General features: G+C 38.9%; 1 protein-coding gene across 1 annotated transcript; it reads left to right on the top strand.

The window, feature by feature from the left end:
- The first annotated feature begins 4698 nt into the window (after positions 1 to 4698).
- LOC121515721 (troponin I, fast skeletal muscle-like) lies at positions 4699 to 12907 on the top strand. The gene is made up of 7 exons (XM_041796647.1): positions 4699 to 4898; positions 5944 to 5976; positions 7617 to 7653; positions 7997 to 8125; positions 8367 to 8456; positions 8529 to 8702; positions 12506 to 12907. The coding sequence occupies exons 2-7, from the start codon at positions 5969 to 5971 to the stop codon at positions 12581 to 12583; spliced, it is 516 nt and encodes a 171-aa protein (XP_041652581.1). The 5' UTR covers positions 4699 to 4898; positions 5944 to 5968; the 3' UTR covers positions 12584 to 12907.
- Positions 12908 to 21956: the final 9049 nt, after the last annotated feature.

Raw genomic sequence — 21956 nt, 5'->3', positions numbered from 1 at the left:
TGTAGCAAAGGTATTAAAGACTCTTTGGATGTGTTAAAGGTTCAACAGTTTTTGCACCATTAAAGCAGCTGTCTACCTGAGATTCAGTTTCAGAGGGAAACAGCTGGCCTTGCTGCATTTCAACTTTATGATTAAGTCTGTCAGCTCAAACTCAAAGCTTTGCTGTTAAATAGGATTTATTTATATTTATGATTATTTTATTGGTGCACTCAGAATGCATGACCAACATCAGAAGGGAAAGAGCCGTAACATGGATTAAACATGACAACCTGAACATGTATGTGTTTGATTCAGACAGAAGAAGACGAGCCGTTCCCTCATGCTTTTAGCCTGAATGCTAAGCTACAAACAGCTTTTTGTTTTAAAGTTTAAAAAGGTCAGGGTAACCCCTCCAGAAAGTTTTCTGACTCAAAGTTTTCTCACGGTTGTCTTGAGAGTTGGAGGGTAAAATCTATGGAGGCCTGCAGGGAAATGTCAGGGTAAAGTCAGGCTGGTTGCATTCACACATGCAGCTCTCTGAGGGTGGATTCAGGACATTTCTAGGAGTGTGAACACAGATTTACTGGCAGACAATGATATGCAAGTGTCACTTTGACATCGACCTGTAGTGCTGCTATCCTACGATCCTCCAGAGAACAGAGAGTGTGGAGAATTTAGATGGGAAAATACCAAACCATGATTTAAACAAACCCACCAGCCTGGGTGTTTCAGAAAAGTTTTTTCCTCCTTCTTTTAGTCCACTTGTTCTCAAAAGTTTAGGCATCATTTCTTTACCACTACCTCCGTATCATGACCAAATTTGTAAAAATATTCACCCACTCAGATTTTTACCAGGCAAAAGCTGCAGTTTGGACCGTAAATAAAAAACAAAAAAACACGACTGAGGAAAGAGACAGGACAAAATGAACAAGCACGTACTTTATTTCACTCTTATCTTCCCAAAACACCCTGGAAATTTCTCCATGAGCGTCGTCATCTTGTGAAAACATGCTTTGTTATAAACCAGTGTTAATTTCGTAGACTCAAACTCTGATTAAAAATGTTTAACAGCCTTTTTTCCATGACAAAAACTAGACTAAGACTAACTGTTACAACCCGGCTCTGAGGCTGCAACATAAACGGGAGGCGAGGCGAGGTAGAAGCCGTTTAGCCAACAATTTATTTACAAACAGGCAGGAATATACCGACCAAATTCAGTTCCCAACACAACAAAGAAATAATCAGCAACCCCGTGAAACACGCTCCGCCGTGTGAGCCGTGAGGGAGATAGAGCCCAGCCACTGATCCAGGAGGCAGATTTAAAGGGGAGACTACACCGGGCCCAGGTGTAGCTCATTCTCCTGATGACGCTGACGCCGCTTTCCCCTGACCCTGCAACCAGAGAGCAAAAAGAAACCAGCAAACAGAAAAAGAGGAACGTCACAAACGTAAACAGATCTGCAATGACAAACTGACAAAAACTAGGCAAAGTTTAGTTTTCGTCCAGATGACTAAAACTAGTCATAAATGTAATGTAGTTTTCGCCGGACATCAAAAATCCATGATATTTCTCCACTGTGGGTAATTCTGTGAAAAAGGGTGCAGAGAACACACTACCATGATTTGCTCCCAGATTTAGATAAGAAAATAAACACTTGGACTAAAAGTAAGGACTAAAATGTGAGGACTTTTTACGGACTAAACTTGACTAAAATGTTTGGAGTTTTCTTCGAATAAAACTAAAAAGGATAAAAATGACTAAAATGTGACTGAAACTAAAAGACATTTCGTTGTCATCATCATTCAGAACAGAACTGATTTCAATAGTTTTCTCACTGACAGATATTTTGAAGGGTTACATTTCCAACTAAAGACTCCAAAGAGACTCCTGAACTCTGTCTAACAAGCAGAAAGTCTTTTTTTTTTTTCCAACATTTTGGTTCTAAACCTTCGCCTGTTGGAGGTCTAGAACTGAAGTTTTGTAAATAGACTTTTTTCAGTGTTTTTTGCAGATTACCCTCCAGTGCTTCAGTCTTATGAAACGCTTTGTGTGCAAAGAGTTTTTTTTCCGAGTGTTGTTCAGGGGTGTTACCATGGGCGTACTGATTACCCAGGCCCACAGAAGGGAGGGACCCTTGAGAAGCCTGCAATGAAAAGTGGGTTGTTATTTATTTATTCTAAGGCCCTGTCCACACAGAGACAAATTCAGGAGTATACACAAAAGTTTTTTGTCGTATCGGTGTTTCATCCACACGGAAACAGCGTTTTGGGTGACTCTAAATGATACTTTTTGAAAACGGGTCCCAGAGTGCATAAATCCTTAAATGACTACCATTTCGTCTCCGTTTGGACGGCTATCCGCATCTTTCTTGAAACGATTACATCACACATAGCGTAGCTCTCTTAAGACACCTGCGTGGATCCGACCAAAACAAACATGGCCAACTACAGGGTTGTGTTCGTGCTGCAGAAGCTACTGAGCTTATTATGGCTTTCACAGCAAAATCTATGCTCCTTTACCACCACCGCGAAACCCACAAACCAGATGTTCTTAAATCCAACACGGAGAACAACCAGAAGGGCAACTAGAAAAAAGGTTGGGGCAGTTTTCTGTGATCTTCTCCTCTCTTTTAATGCATTTCCGTGGCAGCGTCACAGCACCTCGTACAGGCTTGGCATATGCACTACAGCGTTTTCAGCCGTTTTCGGTGGTTCCGTGCTTACGCGGATATTTCCCGAAACGATCCCGTCTTTACAGAAAACTTTTTCAAAATGAAATGGCAATATATCGTTTTCGTCTCCGTGTGGACGGGGCCTAAGTAACTAGTGTCATTACTGAATCAAAAGTGACTAAATCTGTCAACAAACTGAGATTTGTATCAAATAGAGTAAAATAAAATACTGGGGGCCCCTTCTCTTCCCTTTGAAATCTCCAAATGGTGTAGTCCAGCACTGCGAAATAATGCAAGTACAATGAATTTGAGATATTTGTAAAAATGATGCAACATTTGTTGCTTGGCTAGCCGGTTAAGGGGGCCCTGTGTATGATTCTTTCTGGGGGGCCTAAATCCCCAGCTACGCCCCTGGGTGCTACTCCAGTACACCGCCTAACCTGCAGAAAAAGCATCCTCTTTTGAATCGTTTGCAAACGTTTGAGAAAAGGCAGAGGGTTTGACAAAAACTCGGAGTGTGATTGGATGAACGTTCTGTCTATCACATCTTTACGAGCCAATCAGAGCAACAAAACACGTGACGTAGCTGCGACCGAGGAGTAAACTCTGTAGAGAACTGCATAACGTGAACCATGGCGACTGTAGACCTGTCAGTACACAACCTTTGTCATTTCTAAAAAGAAAACAACTCACTGCTGTTCTTTCTTCTTTAAATTTCGTCAAGTTCTGATAAAACTGGTGCTTTAGCAGCATCCTCGCTAATCTCTTCCACCAGAACTGCGCCGGTCTCTTGTTGCTGCTTGTTTACGTCACGACTCCGCCGCGCCTGAAAGTACTGCCCCTCGTCGCTGATTGGTCCTGTCACTTTCTAACCGGGCCCAAGTGGTCAGATGGGAGCTTTGCAAGATGGATTCACCAGTGAAAAACAAGGAAACGGGCGTATCCATCTGCTTTGCAAGGTTACTACATCACAGTTTTAGCACAAACCAGCCTGAAGAGTTTTCCTGTAGAAAGAACGGATCGAGGAGTTTTCTTTACTCTGTCGTCTTCATGCTAACCATGAGATTCATATCCAGCTTATTCTCTTTATTTTCTCAAAACTTTTTCTTATAGAAGAAGACGGATAAATGCACAAATAATTATTGTATTTAATATTTTCATTCTTATTTTTTCATTACAAAAATTCCAAGTAAACTCCTGCATCCTGCACACGTTACAAAAAGTACTCACTTTTTTTTGCAGGTTAGAGTGTGCAGGAGTTTTCCTACTCTTTTGTTTTACAGATTGCATCCTTCTTGTGAAATATAAAGCTTCCAGTTTTTACTTTTACCTCGATGTGTGTGATTGCTATCATCCTGCAGACTTTCTGAGGAAGGAACTCTAAAATACTCATCTCCTGATAAGAAATATTCTCTTATAGGATATTTTTGTGGTTGATGCTTCTACAAACAATGAGCTGTTATACTAAACTCAAAAGCTAAAGCAGAAATATGTGAAAAAATGTCAGCACTGATGCTCAAATATTAAACTTTTAATGATGAAGATTAAACGGCTGCAGAAGGAAACCAATCCTCAAAGATTTCATCAATGTTTCAGAGACAAATGTGGTGCCAAAGTGACAAAGAAACATAAAAATAATGAGAGAAATTGAAGAAAACTGGGATCAAAAAGCATCAAAATGAAGATAAAATCAGAAAAACAAGATTGTAAATCTGTGTGAATGAAAGCGAGTCTACTAGCACGTAGATTTATGAAAATATTTTGGTTTTAAGTCATCAAAGGAGTCACTTTCATGATAACAAGATGTGATCTGCATAAAAGCTGTGAGAGGACTTCAAAAGTGACCTTAAAGCCTCCTAAAACAGAGACAGACTCGCAGAAGAGCAACTGAAAGACTTAAAGTTTTAGTTTAAAGGACCCCAAAGGTTTTTAAGGTCCCCCTTTCTCTTCTTTATGTGTTTTTTAAATTTAACTCCCACCCACACATGAATGTGGATCCTCAGAGGACTTGCAGCGGTCTCTCAGGGAGGGCGGTTTGCAGAGCAGGGCTGGGTCGGGTGTATTTCAGGAGCTCGCAGGCCCATTGGTCTACCGGGGAATCCATTTCCATAAAGAGGATCTGAGCATTTTGCTGAGACATCGAAACCCACCATATATACCGTATTTCATTTTTCTGTCTGTGGCTTTGGCAGTGTCTCCTTTTCTTCCACACAGTGTGTCTTGTCTTCGTCTTCCTCCTCTCCATAGGTGAGAAATCTGATTTTATCACATCTTTTAGCGCAGCCTCTCTGAGAGCAGCATCTTTGCTTTTGTCCCAGGAGAAAACAGGATTCAGAGCGAGCAGACAGTGTTTCTAAAAATCCTCTTTTAAAAGGAGGACAGCAGGGGTTTGTTTCTCCACCTCTGACCCATCCTGACATCCTGAACTCGCTTTCTACATGTTTGTTTCTGACATCTGACCTTCTCCTGACAGACTGACGATTTATGGGAGCCACTGCGGCGTGTTTTAGAGTCCTGTGGATGTTTGCTAGAAAGTCTTTAAACCTGTACTGTAATGCTTTCAATACCAAAGGGCTCTTATTTATCCTGGAGAGATCAAACATGACGCTTTAAGGGGTTAAAGTCAGAAAAATATCTTATCTCTGATGCTTTTTGACCCTTAAAATGTTTGGAGGTAGGAGGTTTGTGATTCAAAGAATAATTTATGACTTTAATTGACTTAATGAGGCTTCTTAATCTGGTGAATAGGGATCTGTCTGCTTTAGTTTCTGCAGGATTTGTTTCTTTAAATCTGCAGCATCGTTATATTTTATAACATTTGAATAAAAGCATCCTAATTTGTCAAACAGCGTGCAAACATTGAAATCTTTGACTGTAAAACTCCTGGATTCTCTAAACGTTTGAAGGAAGTCGCCTGAAAAAGTTTGTGGACCAATAGGAGATCACTCCTCCTGGTCTGGACTCATCGTTTCATTTCTAAATCTCTCTAAAGGCATCAGCCATGAACTTCATTTGATGATCCTCCTCTTGAGAATTTTTTGAATTCACCAGATCGGGTCGTAAACCGCCACGACGCGACATCCGATCCCGGCCGTCCCAGATTAGTTCAGTCGACGTCGCTGCTCTTCAGCTGTGGCCTCGGCTCACGTTACGGCGCAAACATTCCCCTCCGTCCGTCTCCATCAGAACATGCTGATCTCAGAGAAGCTCACACTGACAAGTACGGTGTTCAGCAGAGGTCAAAAATACCCTAAATGCTTCCAGAGTGGTATTAATGTGTTTCCTCACACAGGTGGTGAACCGCAAAAAACGCCAAGATGTCTGAGTAAGTCTGAGCCGCTCCTGCTCTGTTCAAAATCTCCACATTTAGCCTCCAACAAGCACACAGTCTCTAATTTATAAAAATTAGAACTTTATTTTGGTGAAAAATGTGTGTGTGTGTGTGTGTGTGTGTGTGTGTGGGCCTGAAATTAGGTCTAACCTGAGGAACTGAAAAACTCATTTCAACTGTATGTTAAGATTTAAAAAGTAAAAATGAGAAGTTTAAAGGATAGAAATCTGAGATATATGATTTTTAAATTGTAAATTGTGAGTCTGAAAGATCAAAATATGAGATTAAACATCAAAGTTAGGAGTCAGGAGTCTCAACAGGTGGGACAAATTCAAACTCTTTGGTTCAAAAGGAAAAAAAACATGATTTAAAACTTACAATTGTGAATTTTTAAAGTAAAATTCTGAAATAAAATGTCCAAATAATGCTTTAAGACAGGAAAAAAATGTGAGATAAATTCAAAATAATGAGTTTTAAAGTTCAAAATATGAGATTAAATTCAAAGAAATAGTTTTAAAAGGTCAAAATGAGAGTTGAAATTCAAAAATCGTAAGTTCAAAAGGTCAACATATGACTTAAAACTTGGAATTGTGAATCCTACAGGCCAAATTATAAAATAAAAAGTCAAAATAATACATTTTTAAGAAATAAATGTGAGATAAAATTCAAAATGATAACTTTTAATGATCAAAATATGAGGTCAAATTTGAGCTCATGAGTCTAAAAGCTCAAAATAGGAGTTGAAATGGTCGGATCAGGAGATAAAGTACAAAATAATTCATTTTAAAGGTCAAAATTGTGACTCTTACAGGTCAAATGATAAAATTAAAAGTCTAAATTATTTGTTTGAAATGAAAAAAGTGAGATAAAATTGAAAATATTGAGTTTTAATGGTCAAAATGTGATATAAAATATGAGATCATGAGTCTTTAATCTGTAAACATGGGATTAAAAGTCAAAGTTAGGAGCTGAAAAGGTCAAAAAGTGAGATCAAATTCAAGATAATGAGGTTTAATGGTGAAAATGTAACTTAAAACTTAAAACTGTGACTCTTAAAGGTCAAATTATGAAATAAAATGTCTGAATAATTGGTTTAAATTGTAAAAAATGTGAGATAAAATTCTAAATAATAAGTTAAAATTTGAGATCAAAAATATAAAGGCTCAACATATGGGATTAAGCGTAGAAGCAAGGAGTTGAAAAGGTCAAATTGTGAGATAAAGTTCAAAATAATTCATTTTAAAGGTCAAAATTGTGACTCTTACAGGTCAAGTAATAAAGTAAGAAGTCTAAATCATAAGTTTAAGTCCCAAATGTGAGATGAAAAATTGAAAATATAAAATGACACACACATTCCTGACTTCATCTCATTATTTTTACTCCTTAGTTTTTTAGTTTTTGTGACTTAAAGATATTTAAATCATCACGGTAAGGCTTAGATTTTTATTCTGGAGGAAAGCTGCAGATCTTGCACCGATGGGCCGGTTATGATAGAAACATGATTTGATGCTGAACTGTGCCACGGCCACATTTGGCCCCAGGGCCATAGTTTTGACACTGCTGCTTTAAACAGACTAAATTCAAACTTAGCTTCCAAACAGACACACTTATCTTACTAACTTCCTCCCAAACAGGAAAAAGATGACTTCCAGCCGCAGGCATCACCTGAAGGTAAACAACCACAAATGAAGACATTTTTAACTCTTCTGGTAGAAATGTAGAGCTGTGGAGGAGTCTGTTGGTAACTGTCTGTGGTAACGGCACATTTATCAGGCTCAGCAGCTCTTTATCTCAACATGAACCTGTAAAAACACTTCTGTGGTTTCATCCTCACCTCCTAAAACAGCTGCTTCATGAGGGGAAATGTGCACCTGCTAGGGACTATTTCCAGCAGCGGATGAATCCACAGTCATCTGTTTTGAATGCCTTATCACTGAGTTTCAAATCCAAGCATGCCTGATGATCACAGTGTGGAGTTTTCTCAGCTCATGTTTTATAATTGTCTATCCTGCAGAGCCTGATCCTTCAGATCGCTCTGAACTGGCTCGAACAGGAGAAGAAGGATCTGGTCGCAGCTAAGGAGGCCTACATGGCTGAGAACTGTCCCAGTCCAGACATGAGCGGAGACCAGAATGCTCTTATGGTGAGAGACGAGGAAAAAAAGAGCTAAAAATGCTTAAAAATGTCAGAAAAACTGCAGCTGTGTGAGGAGAGAGAAGACATGGTTCTACGTGGAGGACGTCAGTTTCACATTTTGGCTTAGAATAACTGAAAAAAGCATCTCTTTGTCCCTGTTTGGCGTCTTATTTGAAGCCCTTTGGATCGTCCTGTTGCTCCATAAACTTGCCTTTAGCAGCTGAGTTTGTGTGTTTGTGCATCCACAGGAAACCTGCAAGAAGCTCCATGCCCTCATCGACAAGATCGATGAGGACAGGTACGACGTTGAGGCCAAAGTGCAGAAGGCCGACAAAGAGGTAAACGCCCGCCGACAGGCTCAGGACTGAAGGAGCTTTCTGACAGGAAACTAAAGTTTGTCCCTCTCACAGATTGAAGACCTGAAGATCAAGGTGGTCGACCTTGCTGGCGTGAAGAAGCCCGCCCTGAAGAAGGTGCGTATGTCTGCTGACACCATGCTGAAGGCTCTGCTGGGCTCCAAACACACAGTCAACATGGACCTGAGGGCCAACCTGAAGCAGGTCAAGAAGGAGACCAAGGAGGAGGTGAGGACAGCAGAGTTATACTGGTATCTTCTAGCCCTGGTCTGGTTTTATTTCCTTTATTTTGTCCTCTGGGAGGTTTTTGGACTATTTCCTGTTTTTGTTTACCAAAAAATGCTGGCAAACTTGTGCAGTTTAGACCGTCTGCAGGATTTAGACTACACTTTTTAATGAACTTACGAGACAGATGTAGTTTTTCCACATTTCTGATTTTATTAAATTACATTTATTTAACCAGGAAAAGCTCACTGAGAACAAGAGTCTCATTTACAAGAGTGTCCTAGCCAAAACAGGCAGCAGCAAAATTAGCAGAGTTACAGACATGAAACATAAAACTACTAAAAACAGATCAGCCAATCCTCACAGAGCAGAAAGTCATCAATAACACATCTACAACCTGATGCATCTTCCTCCAAAGCCTTTAATCTACTTTTTAAGGAGACAAGCTCCCCAAGACATTCTCCTGCAGAAGATTCCAGGCTGCAGGAGCAAGGCACACCATCCCATATCAATGCAAAATTACATCTTTCAATGCTACACTATTTGGGGACAACTGAATTACACAAAAACGTGCTAAAATGTAAATTTCTGCAGCGTGCATTTCAGCCAGACCATCCTCACTCACAGATGTTGATTGTGCAATCTGTTGTAGCAAAGCCAAAACTTCCTGTACCTACTATAAGCCGTTTTTACACCAAATTATCCAAAAAACTTGCACATAACAAAGGTGCAGTAAGAAATACAGAAAATGTTCGTTTTGTCAGAGATTTTTACATTTTTTATTGTCATAGCAATCATGCATGGTTCTACGAATTTCCAAGGCACACCTCGACTTTACTCAAGGCACACCGGTGTGCCTCTCCACATCATTAAAGAATCGATTTGAGGACTTGTGTTTGTTATGAACCTCCATGGTAAACAGTATCTAAAGATTTAAGGCTTAGAGAAAATGCATGCATGTATAAAATATCACCATTATCAATCAGAGTGGCAGAAACAAGTCTCTACTTTGCAGCAAAAGAAAACCAAAGCTTAATTCTGAAGTAGAGCCAAGATGTGATTTAGCTTCTGATACTGTTATTCAGTGTTAATTTTGTTGACTAAAACTATGACAACAACTGTTCATCGACAGCCTTTTTTTCATGATAAAAACTAGACCAAGACTAACAAAAATAGATCTGTGATGACTAAAACTGACAAAAACGTAGTTTAGTTTTCATCCAGATGACTAAAACTAGACTAAAAGGTTATGTAATTTTTGTCGAACATTCAAAATCTGTGATATTTCTCCACTGTGGGTGAATCTGTCTAAATGCAATGCATCTGTATCTATTCTGCCTCTCAGCTGTAGAAAGCAGGGACCCCAGGTTTAGCAGAGTGCAGAGAACACACTACCATGATTTGGTACCAGATTCAGGCAGGAAGAGGAAAAGGAAAGACTAAAATGTGAGGACTTTTTATGGACGAAAACTAGACTCAAATGCTTTTGAGTTTTCGTTGACTAAAACCAAAAAGAACAGAAATTACTAAAATGTGACTGAAACTAAAAGACATTTCATTTGAAGATTAAAACTAAAACTAAAATTAAAAATAGCTGCCAAAATTAACACTGCTGTCATTACTTGAATAATTGGTTTTATTATCAGAAAAAGTAGTATCAAAGAAGTATCTGGAGTATTAACAACCTAATTTAAGTTTTAAATGTAAAAGTTGACAAGAGTTTATAAAGAAACATCGATTTTTCATCTTAATCATTCCCTGAACATCAGACATTTTTACTTCAGTTGTTATCCAAAGTTTTAGTTTCATTCTAAAATGAGCAAAGATAATTAATGATCAATATGAATATTTAATATCAACAAATCTAATGTTGATCAACGCTTCAATATCAGCCCAGAATCACAGCATTTCAATAAAACTCATTCAAATCTTTAAAGTCCACTTTTAATCAGACTAACACAATAAATTAGGTTTTTCTATGCGCATGGAAGTTTATTGGGGGTTTTAAAGAAGTTTTATGTGTTGATGAGTATTTATTTGATTTTCCAAATATAACACAACATTAGAAGGTAAATATAAAACAACATAAGCCATGTTGAGTTGATGTAAAAATGAATATTTATACATTCCGCTGCAGACAGCACAATTTTCAAACCGAAAAGCTCAAATCTAAGCCAGTGTTTATTAATTTCAATTAATTAATGCATGTAATGGGTATCTGCAAGCAAAAATTAATGACAAATTTTAGTTTCTGCAGTTTTCCAAGAATTCTGGGGTTTAGATCCCGGACGAGCCCTCAACTGTTCTGAATAACGGAGGAAACATGGATTTACTGCAAAAGTACAATGAATTTATTCAGAGGAAATATTGTCAACCACAGATGAAAACACATCATTAGATTGAGTTTCTATAGTCTCTCAAGAGTTTCAAATCCCAGACAAGGTCCCAACTTTTCACAGATAATAGAGGAAACATGGTTTTACTGCAAAAGTAGGATGAAATTATCTATAACTACAAATTAGACACATACACTTCCTCAGGTTTTAGTTCCCCCAGTGGCAAAAGAGGTTCAAATCCCGGACTAGCCTCCAATTTGCCATAAAAAATGGGGCAAACAGGGAGTTACTGTTAAAATATAATTCATTTATTTACAGGGGTTATTTAAAACCACAAATGAGATTAAAAAAAAAAAAAAAAAAAAAAAATTCCTTAGTTTCTTCAGAGATTTTTGTCTTGGAGGAGCCCCCAATGTGTCACAGATAATGGAGGGAATGTTGTGACAGCAAAAGAGTGATGAAATTATTTACAGGACATACGTTTAACTACACAACAGTCAAATACACTTCTTTAGTTTTGAGTTTCTGCACTTACCAAAGAGGTTCGAATCCCTGACCAGCCCCCAACTTTTCATGAATAACAGGAAACAGGGACTTGCTGCAAAAGTATGATGAATATGAATTAATTTACAGGATTTTTTAAAACTACATATTAGATGTAAAGCTTACCTAGATTTGAGTTTCTTGAGAGTTACATCCTGAATGAACCCCCAAATTTTTACCGACAATGCAGGAAACATGGGTTTATTGCAAAAGTGTAATGAAATAATTTACAGTAGATACTTTAAATGACCAATTATTTAAATACACTTCTTTAGATTTGACTTTATGCAGTGTCTCATGAGGCCACAGGTCCAAATCCCGGATGAGCCCCAAATTATTCACAGATAATGGCAGAAACATTTAGTTTAAAGAAAAAAAGCAAAAGCAAAGTGCATATTTTTGCAGGAGATGTTTTAAAACCACATAGTTAATTAATACACTCCATTAGATTTGAGTTTTTGCCATGTCCACGGAAATCCTGGGTTGAAATCCCAGACGAGCCCCCAACTAATCACACAAATATATGAATAGAATTGTATTAAAGCGGAAATAGTCACATGAACAAACACTGCAAGCTTGTGAGTTATCAAACAAAAGTACAAAAAGGTTGATTTTGGGTAAGTGGGGAGCAGTGGGGCCTGCTTTTGTGGTTTAGGAATATTGGACCCAGGTTTACTCAATTTATGAGGGATTGATTACACAACGAGCAAACTTGCAACCATCAGGCTCATCAGAGAGAGTTTTAATTGAAGTCGAAGCAGAAGTTTGCATGTGCAAAATTAAGATACAAGTTGAATTAAAAAGTGAGGAAAAAGTGTCTTTAGATTCTCAGATATAAAGAAAAGTCGAAGTTTCTTCTCTGTGTATATGAAGAATTGTCTCCCTCGCATATCTGACGTGGTCTTTCTGTTCTTTTCTCGTGTGCAGCCAACAGAAGCCGTTGGCGACTGGCGTAAGAACATTGAAGACAAAGCCGACAGGAAGAAGATGTTCGAGTCATCTTAAACACGCCGCTGCTTTTTGTCTCTGTTTGTATGAACTCCACGTGTCTCTTATGTGTTGGTTTGAACGGGGCGGTTGTGTTTACAGCAGCAGGTTGGCGTTTCTGAGAGGAGTCGCTCTGTTTGAGGATTTTATTTCATTTCTTTAGTTTTTTTTTTGTTTTTGTTGGACAGAGGAGGAGGAGTGTGGAGGGTTTCTGCAGGTTCACACACCGACACACAACACCAAGTCTTAAAACTCCACACATTTAGAAAACATTCACACCCGACTGAACCATCATGTTGAACACAAACAATAAAGTCAAATGTGGAAGAAAATGAAACCAGATTAGGTCTCTGTGTCTTTATTTGCCTCCTTTCTGTTAGCAATGCTGCAGCTAAAGTTTCAGAGATAATAAAAACAGATCTTTGTTGTATAAAATATTCTGATCACTTCACCTTTTATTCCAAAATAAGGCCTTTATTATGTTTTTATTCACCATTCAACATTCTGTCAGCACTAGTCCTATTAAGAATTATTTTAATGTATTTCCCATATTTTTTATCTGTTTTAATCCAGTTTTATTAAGTAAACACTTTCTCTGTAAATTTAGCAAGAATTAAAATCACTTTTAGAGATTCTTTCAGGAAAGAGAAAGACTGACAATGCTGAGATTGTTTCATCCAGACATGTTTGAACAATATTCAGTTTTTACTTAGTAATCACAATAGTCTGTACATTTGAAATATGCTGTTTTGTTTGCTGTTCTTTAAAATTTTTGCACTATTAAAAAAAAAAAATAAGACTTTTAATCGGACTAAGACTGAGAAACATAACTGCTATGTCACATCATAGATGTAAAGAGGCCATCTTAAAACACTTTTTGTCAATATCTTGACTCTTACATTAGAAAGTCAATTATAAGAAAAAATCAGTGCCATATTAAATGTTTTTAGGGTGAATCTGAGTGCATTTGTCCTAAAGAGCTAACCATCTCCTCTGTTAGAGGCTCGTTTATTATTTAGTTTTACAGGCTCTCGTTGATGCAGGGATCAGTGTTTCCTAAAGTGGGGCCCCTGTCCCCTCCTTACATCCACCCCAACAAAGCACACAAGAATGTGGGGCAGTGATTGTTGAATTGTTTAGAAATTCACTGATGTTCAGTATTTTCATACGTAAAAGGAGCATAAGTGAGCCGTAACACTGTTAACCTGCTGAGGACATTTTTTGTTTCCTTTTTGATAATTATGACTATTCCAGTGCTAACAACATGCATTTAGGTGGACATGTTTTTTCAATAGAATTTTGACATTTTATTACAAGAACCTGTAATGGGTCAATAATCAGCTCTGTTGACTTTTTATACACAATCAGTCTGTTGGTGACCAAAAATGTCCCATTGAAACCCATTAAAAACACATTCTTGATCCTGCAGCCATTGCAGCAATAAACATGCATTTATGGTATCAGGCTGTCATTTTGAAGTCATTGCTTCAAATTTGCAGTTTTTCCTGTTCATCATCAAATGTCAGCCATTTTTCTACATTTTGCATGAGCTCTATTAAAATAAAAAAGAGTAATTGGACCACAGCTGTTTTGTTTTTTTTAATAATAAAACAAAAGATAACACATTAGAAACCATCGGACCAACTCCAACATTAGCCACTTCCTGTTATCTTTTACCTTTTAAATCACTGATATGGTTGAAGAGGCCTGGAATAAAACTTAAACCCACTATATATATAAATAAAATATTCCTGCTAGAGGGAAATCAAACTGGGCTTAATTATGCTTGGAAGTTTTCAGAACCACCAGATTTATATGACAGAAATCCTGCAAGACAACACTTTGACATGACTGAGTTCCCCACCCTGAGTGTGATGTCACAGGAAAATGGCCGCCATGGGAGTACGGACCATTGCATAGATGGTGGTTAACATTAGCCTGGGACTGTTCCTATGCAAATGAATCCAGTCTGATTTTTAGCCATATTGTCATAAGTATCCAAGTGAGGTGTCTATGGCAACCTGGAATGATGACTGTCGGCTAGTAATGAAGACAATACATGCCGTCATAATATGAAGTGATGGACATGCAAATTATGATATATTAGAATATCATTTAAATGTAAAAATGACTAGAGATAAGTGTAGAAAAAGGGTACATATATATAGTTTGATTTTGTTTTTGACGTTAAGCACTTTTGCTGGTTTTGTCTTTATTTGTTGAGACGGGGCTGACTCTGTTGTCCATTTAAAGAAAAAACTTACGCTGCAATAAAATGTGAATATTAGGAGTATCATGGAGGACATCTGGTAAGCAGTGTTAAACTGTACTTGGGAGTGGCGAGCAGTGAAAAGGAGGACATAGTGTGTTATGTTTAAAATGAGTAGAGATGGAGAAGCTGGGATTGGGCGAGGTAGAGGTCACCCTGATAGGTATATTTCAGCTTTCAGGTGAGCCCCCAATTTGTCCTGAATAACAGAGGAAACATGGAGTTACTGCAACAATATAATAAATGTATTCACAGGATTTATCTTAAACCACTATGTAGATGAAACAGTTTTGCTGGATTTGAGCTTCTGCAGTCTTTCAAGAGATTTACATCCTGGACAAGCCCCCAATTTTTCTCAGTAATAGAGCAAACATGGTGTTACTGCAAAGCTGTGATGAATTTATTGCCAGGAGATATTTTAAACTACAAATTAGACAAATAGGCTACACTTCTTTAGATTTAAGTCACTGCACTGACCAAAGAGGTTCAAATCCTGGACTAGCCCCCAATTTTCCATGAAAAACAGAGGAAACAAAGATACTATTAAGTGTAATGCATTATTTACAGGGGTTATTCACAACTACATAATAGTTAACTTTCAATAAAGGCAGAGACCTCAGCTAACAACAGATTGGACTGAGATGAACTGCTCTGTGATTTTAGATTGTAGTATTAGAGGGGCGGGGTCATTCCCTACTGTGGGCTCGTGACATCACCAGTCCACACATTGGCCCCGCCCACATGAAACCAGCCAGGAAAGAGGTGAAAAACTTTCTAACAGTCCAAATCCAGAATTCAGTCACACGTAGATCTCAGTGTTTTCACGTTTACAGCAACCAGATTCCAACATTTCTAGAGTGTTAAGACACAAAATTTGGATTTCACTTTACAGGGTCTTCAAATGTAAAAACTACAATAGTATTTAACTTTGACAGAACCTGCCCATTTGATGATAAATATCAGGAAAGTTTCAGAAACTTCTGTCTAATATCTAAGAAACAGATCGGAGATGAGGCCTAATATTTTAAGATGTTTAATAGTATGTACTTTTAATCAGAAAATCAGAGTTTGAAGGTTTTTGTCTGCACCTCTAACCCTCAGAGATCTTTGTTATGACGCTAACGTCTCTGTAAGAGTGACAGGAGTTGATCCAAAAGTTCCTGATCTTCTTTAGTGACTGGCCTCTCTGCTGTTTACAGAAACACCCCCCCTTCACGGAAACAAACACTCATGCCCTCACACTCCTTGTATGGTGCCCTGACTCCGGCTCTAACGGGGGCCCCGGGGCTCCGGGGGGGTCTCTTAAGTTTCCTAAGCAGCTAACTTTATCCTCTCAGGGCTCGGGGGGAATGTGAGAAGATGCCTTGGAGATAAATCCGGATCGTGTGACTTCACCAAGACAGCCTTTAAAAAAAACAGGGCTTCTCTGAGTCACCGTTCTGCTGCTGAGGTAGAGCAGAGGGTGGAACTGCAGGAGAATGCACGGCCCTTTAACTACGTAGTTTTTATTCTGATAAGTAGATATTTAGGACTAAAAACATGCTCAAAATGGACAAACATACTGGCAGAGAGCCCCAAAACCCCAGAGAGTGGACCGTTTGTGATTTATTCATGATGTTGAGGCACGAGTGTGTGAGCAGAAGAGTTGGTGTTAGCATCCTGGCTAATGGTTCCCTCGTTTTGGAGCTGATTAGGTTGTCAGGCTATTATTGGGTTCTAACATTCAAATTATTTATTAATGCCACTTTTGAACTCTTTTTATAATCATTGTATCTGCATATTTTTTCCATTTTTTCTCCACTAAAACCAATTTTGCCTCTTTAACTGATTTTCCTCCACTTTTAACTGATACTTGCAACATTTAACCCCTTTATACTACCTGAGCCACCAATTTTTAACCTTTTTTTGCCACTTTTTAACCTCTTTCTCCCATTGTATACCCATTGTCTCCCTTTTTTGCCTCTAGTAAACAATATTTGCCACTTTTCCCACTTTTAACCTATTCCTTAACCCAATTTTAATCAATTTTGAACGTACCGCGCCATGTTGTCTCGAAGTGACTGGTCACATGACACCGTACGTCACGTCCCGTGACTTGTAAATGCGGAAAAAGTGTTTCCATTGCACTTTTGCGATTAAGGCCTGAAAAACCTCCTCATGAAAGCGTAAAAACTTTTTAGTGATATTTTAGGGTTTTTTCGAAAAATTAAGGTGTTTCCATTACCAGTTTTTTGTTGTGCTATTTAGATTTTGCACATTTCCAAGTGTAATGGAAACCTAGCTAGAGTCTCGCTAGAGATTTTATGAGAATTATGAGGCTCATGCCCAAAACTCCCTTTAATGGAAACACATCCAAAGTCCAAATTTAAGAAATATCGCTTTTATTTTGTGAAAAATGCAGCAACTGAGAATCCAGGAACCATGGAGCGTATTATTATCTAATAACGGGTCAAGTCTGGGCGTTATCCTCCGTTAGGTTTCTTCTGTTGGAGCCAATTTCCTGCAGTCACCATATTGAAAACCCGTCTCAGGCCTTGTTTATTTTTTTCTATTAACAATATGTTTTTGTATTTGGACATCAGGTGACTACACTTTAGTCCATGCATCATCAACCGGCCTGATATCAGACCTCCTTTACCTGCTTCTTCTGCAAACATTGATCATCTCTGTGCCTCTCTTACTGTGGCTCTGTATCTCTACATGCTCTTAGCAGCTATTAAGAAAGAATGGCGGCAAATCAGGCACAAGTTCAGAGTGGGAAAGGCAGAGCGGCACTCACAGTATCTGAGTGGTGTGTGGTTGGGCATCTGTCTGATACAGGAGCAGCAGCTGTGCTTCTACATGTACCTGACGTGCTTTCCAGGGCCTTATCCAGCTCACCACAAACTGGGTGCCCAGGACCTGAACCAGACGGCTTCATGCATCATGGAGGGGACAGCCTGGAGAGCTGGGCCTGGAGGATGACCATCAGGAGGCCAGAGAAATACAGGATTAAGGCTGACCATACCTGACCTGACTGCCTGTTGAGGTGCTTCATGACACAAAGTTTGCAATGAACTCTGGGTAAGTCTGATAGTAAAGTTTGCACACGAGCAGAGTCACAGAGAGTGTAATCATTGAAAAGTTCATGACAGAGCTCTCAAAAACTCAATGGTTCACAGTAGGACAGATCTAAACACTCCTAAATTTATCCAGAACGTTCCTCTGAGTCTGTGACTGGAGGTTAGATTCAGTCAGAGGAGCTGCAGGCGGGCACAGAGGTCAAAGGTCAGAGCTTCCCCCTTTGACCAACTTGACTCTGAAAACTGACACAGGTTAAATTTATCAGCTGGAAGATGATATTCTGACAGAGGTCGGTTTGAATCGTGTAAAAATAAGCAGAATAAAGACAGGTGAATATTCTGCTTTAGGAACACAACCTCAACATGTGTACAGATTTATTTAGCAATTACTGGAAATATTTCTAGCAAAGTCTCCTCTCTTCTAACTTTGGAAATATGGGCACAGCTGTGACTAAATCAGAGCCTGTCTTTCACCAGCAACACGCAAATCTCTGACCAAATCCATTTTACTGCAAGCCGACTAAACTGACATTAGAATTTAAAATATAATAGAGTTTGTCTCTTTTTCCTTCTGGTCCCTGCTGCTGGTACTGATTTATTTCTCTGTGTTTGTGACTTTAGTGTAAAAACATATTCTGAGTGATTTAATAGCACAAAAAAGAAAAGTGTGAAAAGGCATCAAAAGTGGGGCATCTGTGGGAAAAAGGTGAGATCTTTGAATTTTTTTTCTTTTTTTTTTTGCCTAAAGAGGAAAAAAATTGGACCCAAATGATCACAGAATAAACTAAAACTGATTTTAGATTTCCTCTTGTTAAAATCAGACTAAATAACCAATAAGAAATAAGCTTTCAAATAAGAAAAAAATAACATTTTTTTGTATAAGGTGTTCCATTGGTTTTTCCCAAAGTCCAGTTTGATCAGAGGTGGTCTGTCTGCCTCTGTGTGTTTGAATACATTATCTGATTATTTGCATATTTAAATCCAATCAAAAAGAAGCAGCCGTTCAGATCTAATCTGGAGCTTTTCAGGGCAGAAAATTCTGGGATAAGAAGGGAGTCATAGAAATGCCGAACACGGAGAGGCCGTGACTCAGCCGTGTCATTTTTTCCTGCAGGAGGAGGCAACACAGACGCTCGTTATGGGTGAGTCAGATCAGCTGCTCAGAGTCTCCCTGATGATGCGGATGAGGTTTTAGTCAGTAGGGGGCGTGTTTGCTCTGTTTTCAGGCTCTGAGCGGACACTCAGGTTGAGTTTCACATGAACACAAACCGTCTGCAGACAGAAGGAGCTCTGTGACTTTATGCTGTGATTTTCTGTAAGAAGCCTGCATGCATCTTTGCAGACAAGAAAACTGAGTTTTCTGGGGAAGAGAATAGTTTTTGCATGGGTGGCTCTTTTTTTTGTTTTTTTGTTTTAAACCCTCTATGGTGTGCAATATGATGCCAGGTGGAAGAAAATATTTGTGGTGGTTTTTTTTGTTTGTTTTGTTTTTGTCATAAAATAGACTAAATAAACATAATCTAAGAAAAAAAATATTATTATTATTATTTTTTTTGAAGGGTCCTTTTGGGGGCGCGTTGCCTAAAGGCAACACTGCACCTTTATGGAATGGAATGAACAAGAAAAAACATGATTTAAAATTTAAACAAAAAGTTTTTTTTTAAAGCTTATTGGAATTGCAATTCATGTTATTTGAACTTTAATGATGAAAATAATTATTTTTAATATCTACCTTACTATATTCTGGTAATATTCGTTGCTGTACATTTACCCTCACTGTCCTCATCCTGACCCACATCACTTTTCACTTTCCTCATCCTCATTGTAATCAGTCTCACTGTCCTTGTCCTTGTTTTTATTTTTCAGTAATCACAGATTTATACCGAAATGCACAATACCAAAAGGTAATGGTATCATTGTGAATCCATAATGGTGCAGTGTTTCCTCAAGGCAGCATGTATATTTTATCAGATTTCAATTATTTGTTCATCAAAAATGCAACATTTAACTACTGGAAATTAAACTTTAATCACCAATAATTATGTACACATTTTTTTCCAGCCTCAGAAATATCTGGAAAATCTATTTTCTTGCTGTTCTTTTGCAGCGCAATGGCCGAGCTGTTTTGTTTGAGAATGTCTGCACAAAAAGTGTTCGAGATGGCATCCAGAGCGTCATATGACAAGTCAAAACACTTTTACAGGTTACTTAAAGTCCTGTCATTTTTTAAAAAGTATTCGATCATACTTGGGAATGTATTATGTGAGTGCACAAGGCCAAAAAGTGGTATGTTGCCTACAGGCAACACTGCACCATAGAGGGTTACAGATTTATTTTTGGGCATTTATTTGATAGATGAGGACAGAGGATAGAGTCAGAAACAGGGATGAGAGCAGGGGACAGACATGCGGTAAAGGGCCTTAGGCCGGATTCGAACCCAGGCCCCACATACATGGGGCGCACCTCTAACCACTAGGTCACCTGTCCCCCCTGGTGGCAGGGAGACACAAAATAGTTTAGCTGCATGTTTTGACTGTTTTCAGATTAAATTTTGAATTTCATTTGGACATCAAATTCCCAAAGTCTAGAGGAAGACCAGAGAGGCACAGAAGTCACAGGTCTTGAAGTCCAGTGTTTCCAGTCTCCACAGTCAGTGATGGTTTGAGGTCCATGTCCTCTGCTGATAGTGGTCTGATCTTTCTCAAGTCAGGAGATTTTAGAGCCCTTCATGCTTCCATCTGCTGAGAAGCTTTAGGAGGTACTGATGCTTCATAATGTCCCAGCAGGACCACAGACTGATCGCCCCCATGCCACACTGTAGACATGCAGGAATTCATGCAAATGGAGCTGCAACCAAGTACTGAGTACATGAATGCACAAAATCTTCCAGAAGGTCAGTATCTCGGTATCATAAATACTCTTTTAGGACTGGTGTTTTGTGATATTTTAATATTTTGAGATGGTGGATGCTTGTAATCATCGAGATTAAACAGAAAAATACAGCCTTTACATCAGAAGCACTCCAAGACTGTAGGGGGCGCTCAGTGACGAAGTGTGTTAAAGAGAGCAAGACAGGTCAGTGCACACCTGTTGCCTTTGTTGGCCACCTATGATTTCTTACTTTGAATTTTGCCCGCTTGTATCTGTGATATCGTTTTGTTGGTCTGTATCAGGAGCTCATGGCCACAGGTGAGGACTGGAACAAAAACTGACTGCACAATTGAGAGCTTTGCCATCCAGCCCAGCTCCCTCTTTACAACCAAACTTCAAAAATCCCAGAATATTCCCATGGTGGTTTCAGCTGGTCTCAATTAAAAACAACAGAAAAAGAGTCAGTTGGATGAAACCACAGTTTCTTCAATTTCTTTTGATTGTTTTTCCAGTAGTAGTAAAGTGTTGTTCTTAATGTAAATCAGATGCTTAAATGAAGTCTGAATGGATTAGAAAGATGCAGATTTCCTCGTGCAGGTCTACACCCTCCTCTAGGTTCGTTTTCCTGCCTCCTCTGTTAAACTAAAAACTCCAATCAGATTTGATGTCTCTTTAATTTCCAAAGTGGTGAGAATGGCTCGGCTCATTTTCCATCTCCTCACTCTGCTGAACCCGTTTGAAATCTCTTCTCCGTCATCGTGTCATCTCCCTGCAGACCGTAACCCGAGCCGGTCCTAATAACTGACCCGGGCTGTAAACTCATCCAGCCGTGCTGCGTCCAGCCGGCCGGAGGTCGTTGTAAAAGTTCAAGGAGTGTCGTTCCATTTAGCGGCCACTCAAACCCTCATTAACTCTCTCCTGTTTGCTCCGAGGGACGCTTGGTTTCACTTTCAGCGTAAACGGGGAGGCTGGTGAGCGTCTAAGCCTCTCTGCACACTGAGATTTCTCATCTATCCATATGAAAAGTGATTCTTCTAACATCCCAGGCTGTTCAACTCAGTCATCCATGTGTGTTTTCTGCAGGATTTCCATCAGCTAGTGAGCAGACAACATCGGCTTTATCTGATCTAAAACAGCTCTGTCTCCTTCAACACAACGGCACATGGAGGATTAGTCCTGCAGGTTCTAG

This window comes from Cheilinus undulatus, linkage group 9, assembly GCF_018320785.1.
Source record: "Cheilinus undulatus linkage group 9, ASM1832078v1, whole genome shotgun sequence".
Classification (NCBI taxonomy): domain Eukaryota; kingdom Metazoa; phylum Chordata; class Actinopteri; order Labriformes; family Labridae; genus Cheilinus; species Cheilinus undulatus.
The sequence above is the reverse complement of the archived record's forward strand: the minus strand, read 5'-3'. Positions and strand labels throughout refer to the sequence as shown.

Excerpts from the sequence above, each read along its gene's own strand:
- LOC121515721 (XM_041796647.1), top strand. Across the intron at positions 8,457-8,528 it reads TGCAGAAGGCCGACAAAGAG|ATTGAAGACCTGAAGATCAA; the intron begins GTAAACGCCCGC and ends TCCCTCTCACAG. Across the intron at positions 8,703-12,505 it reads AGAAGGAGACCAAGGAGGAG|CCAACAGAAGCCGTTGGCGA; the intron begins GTGAGGACAGCA and ends TCTCGTGTGCAG.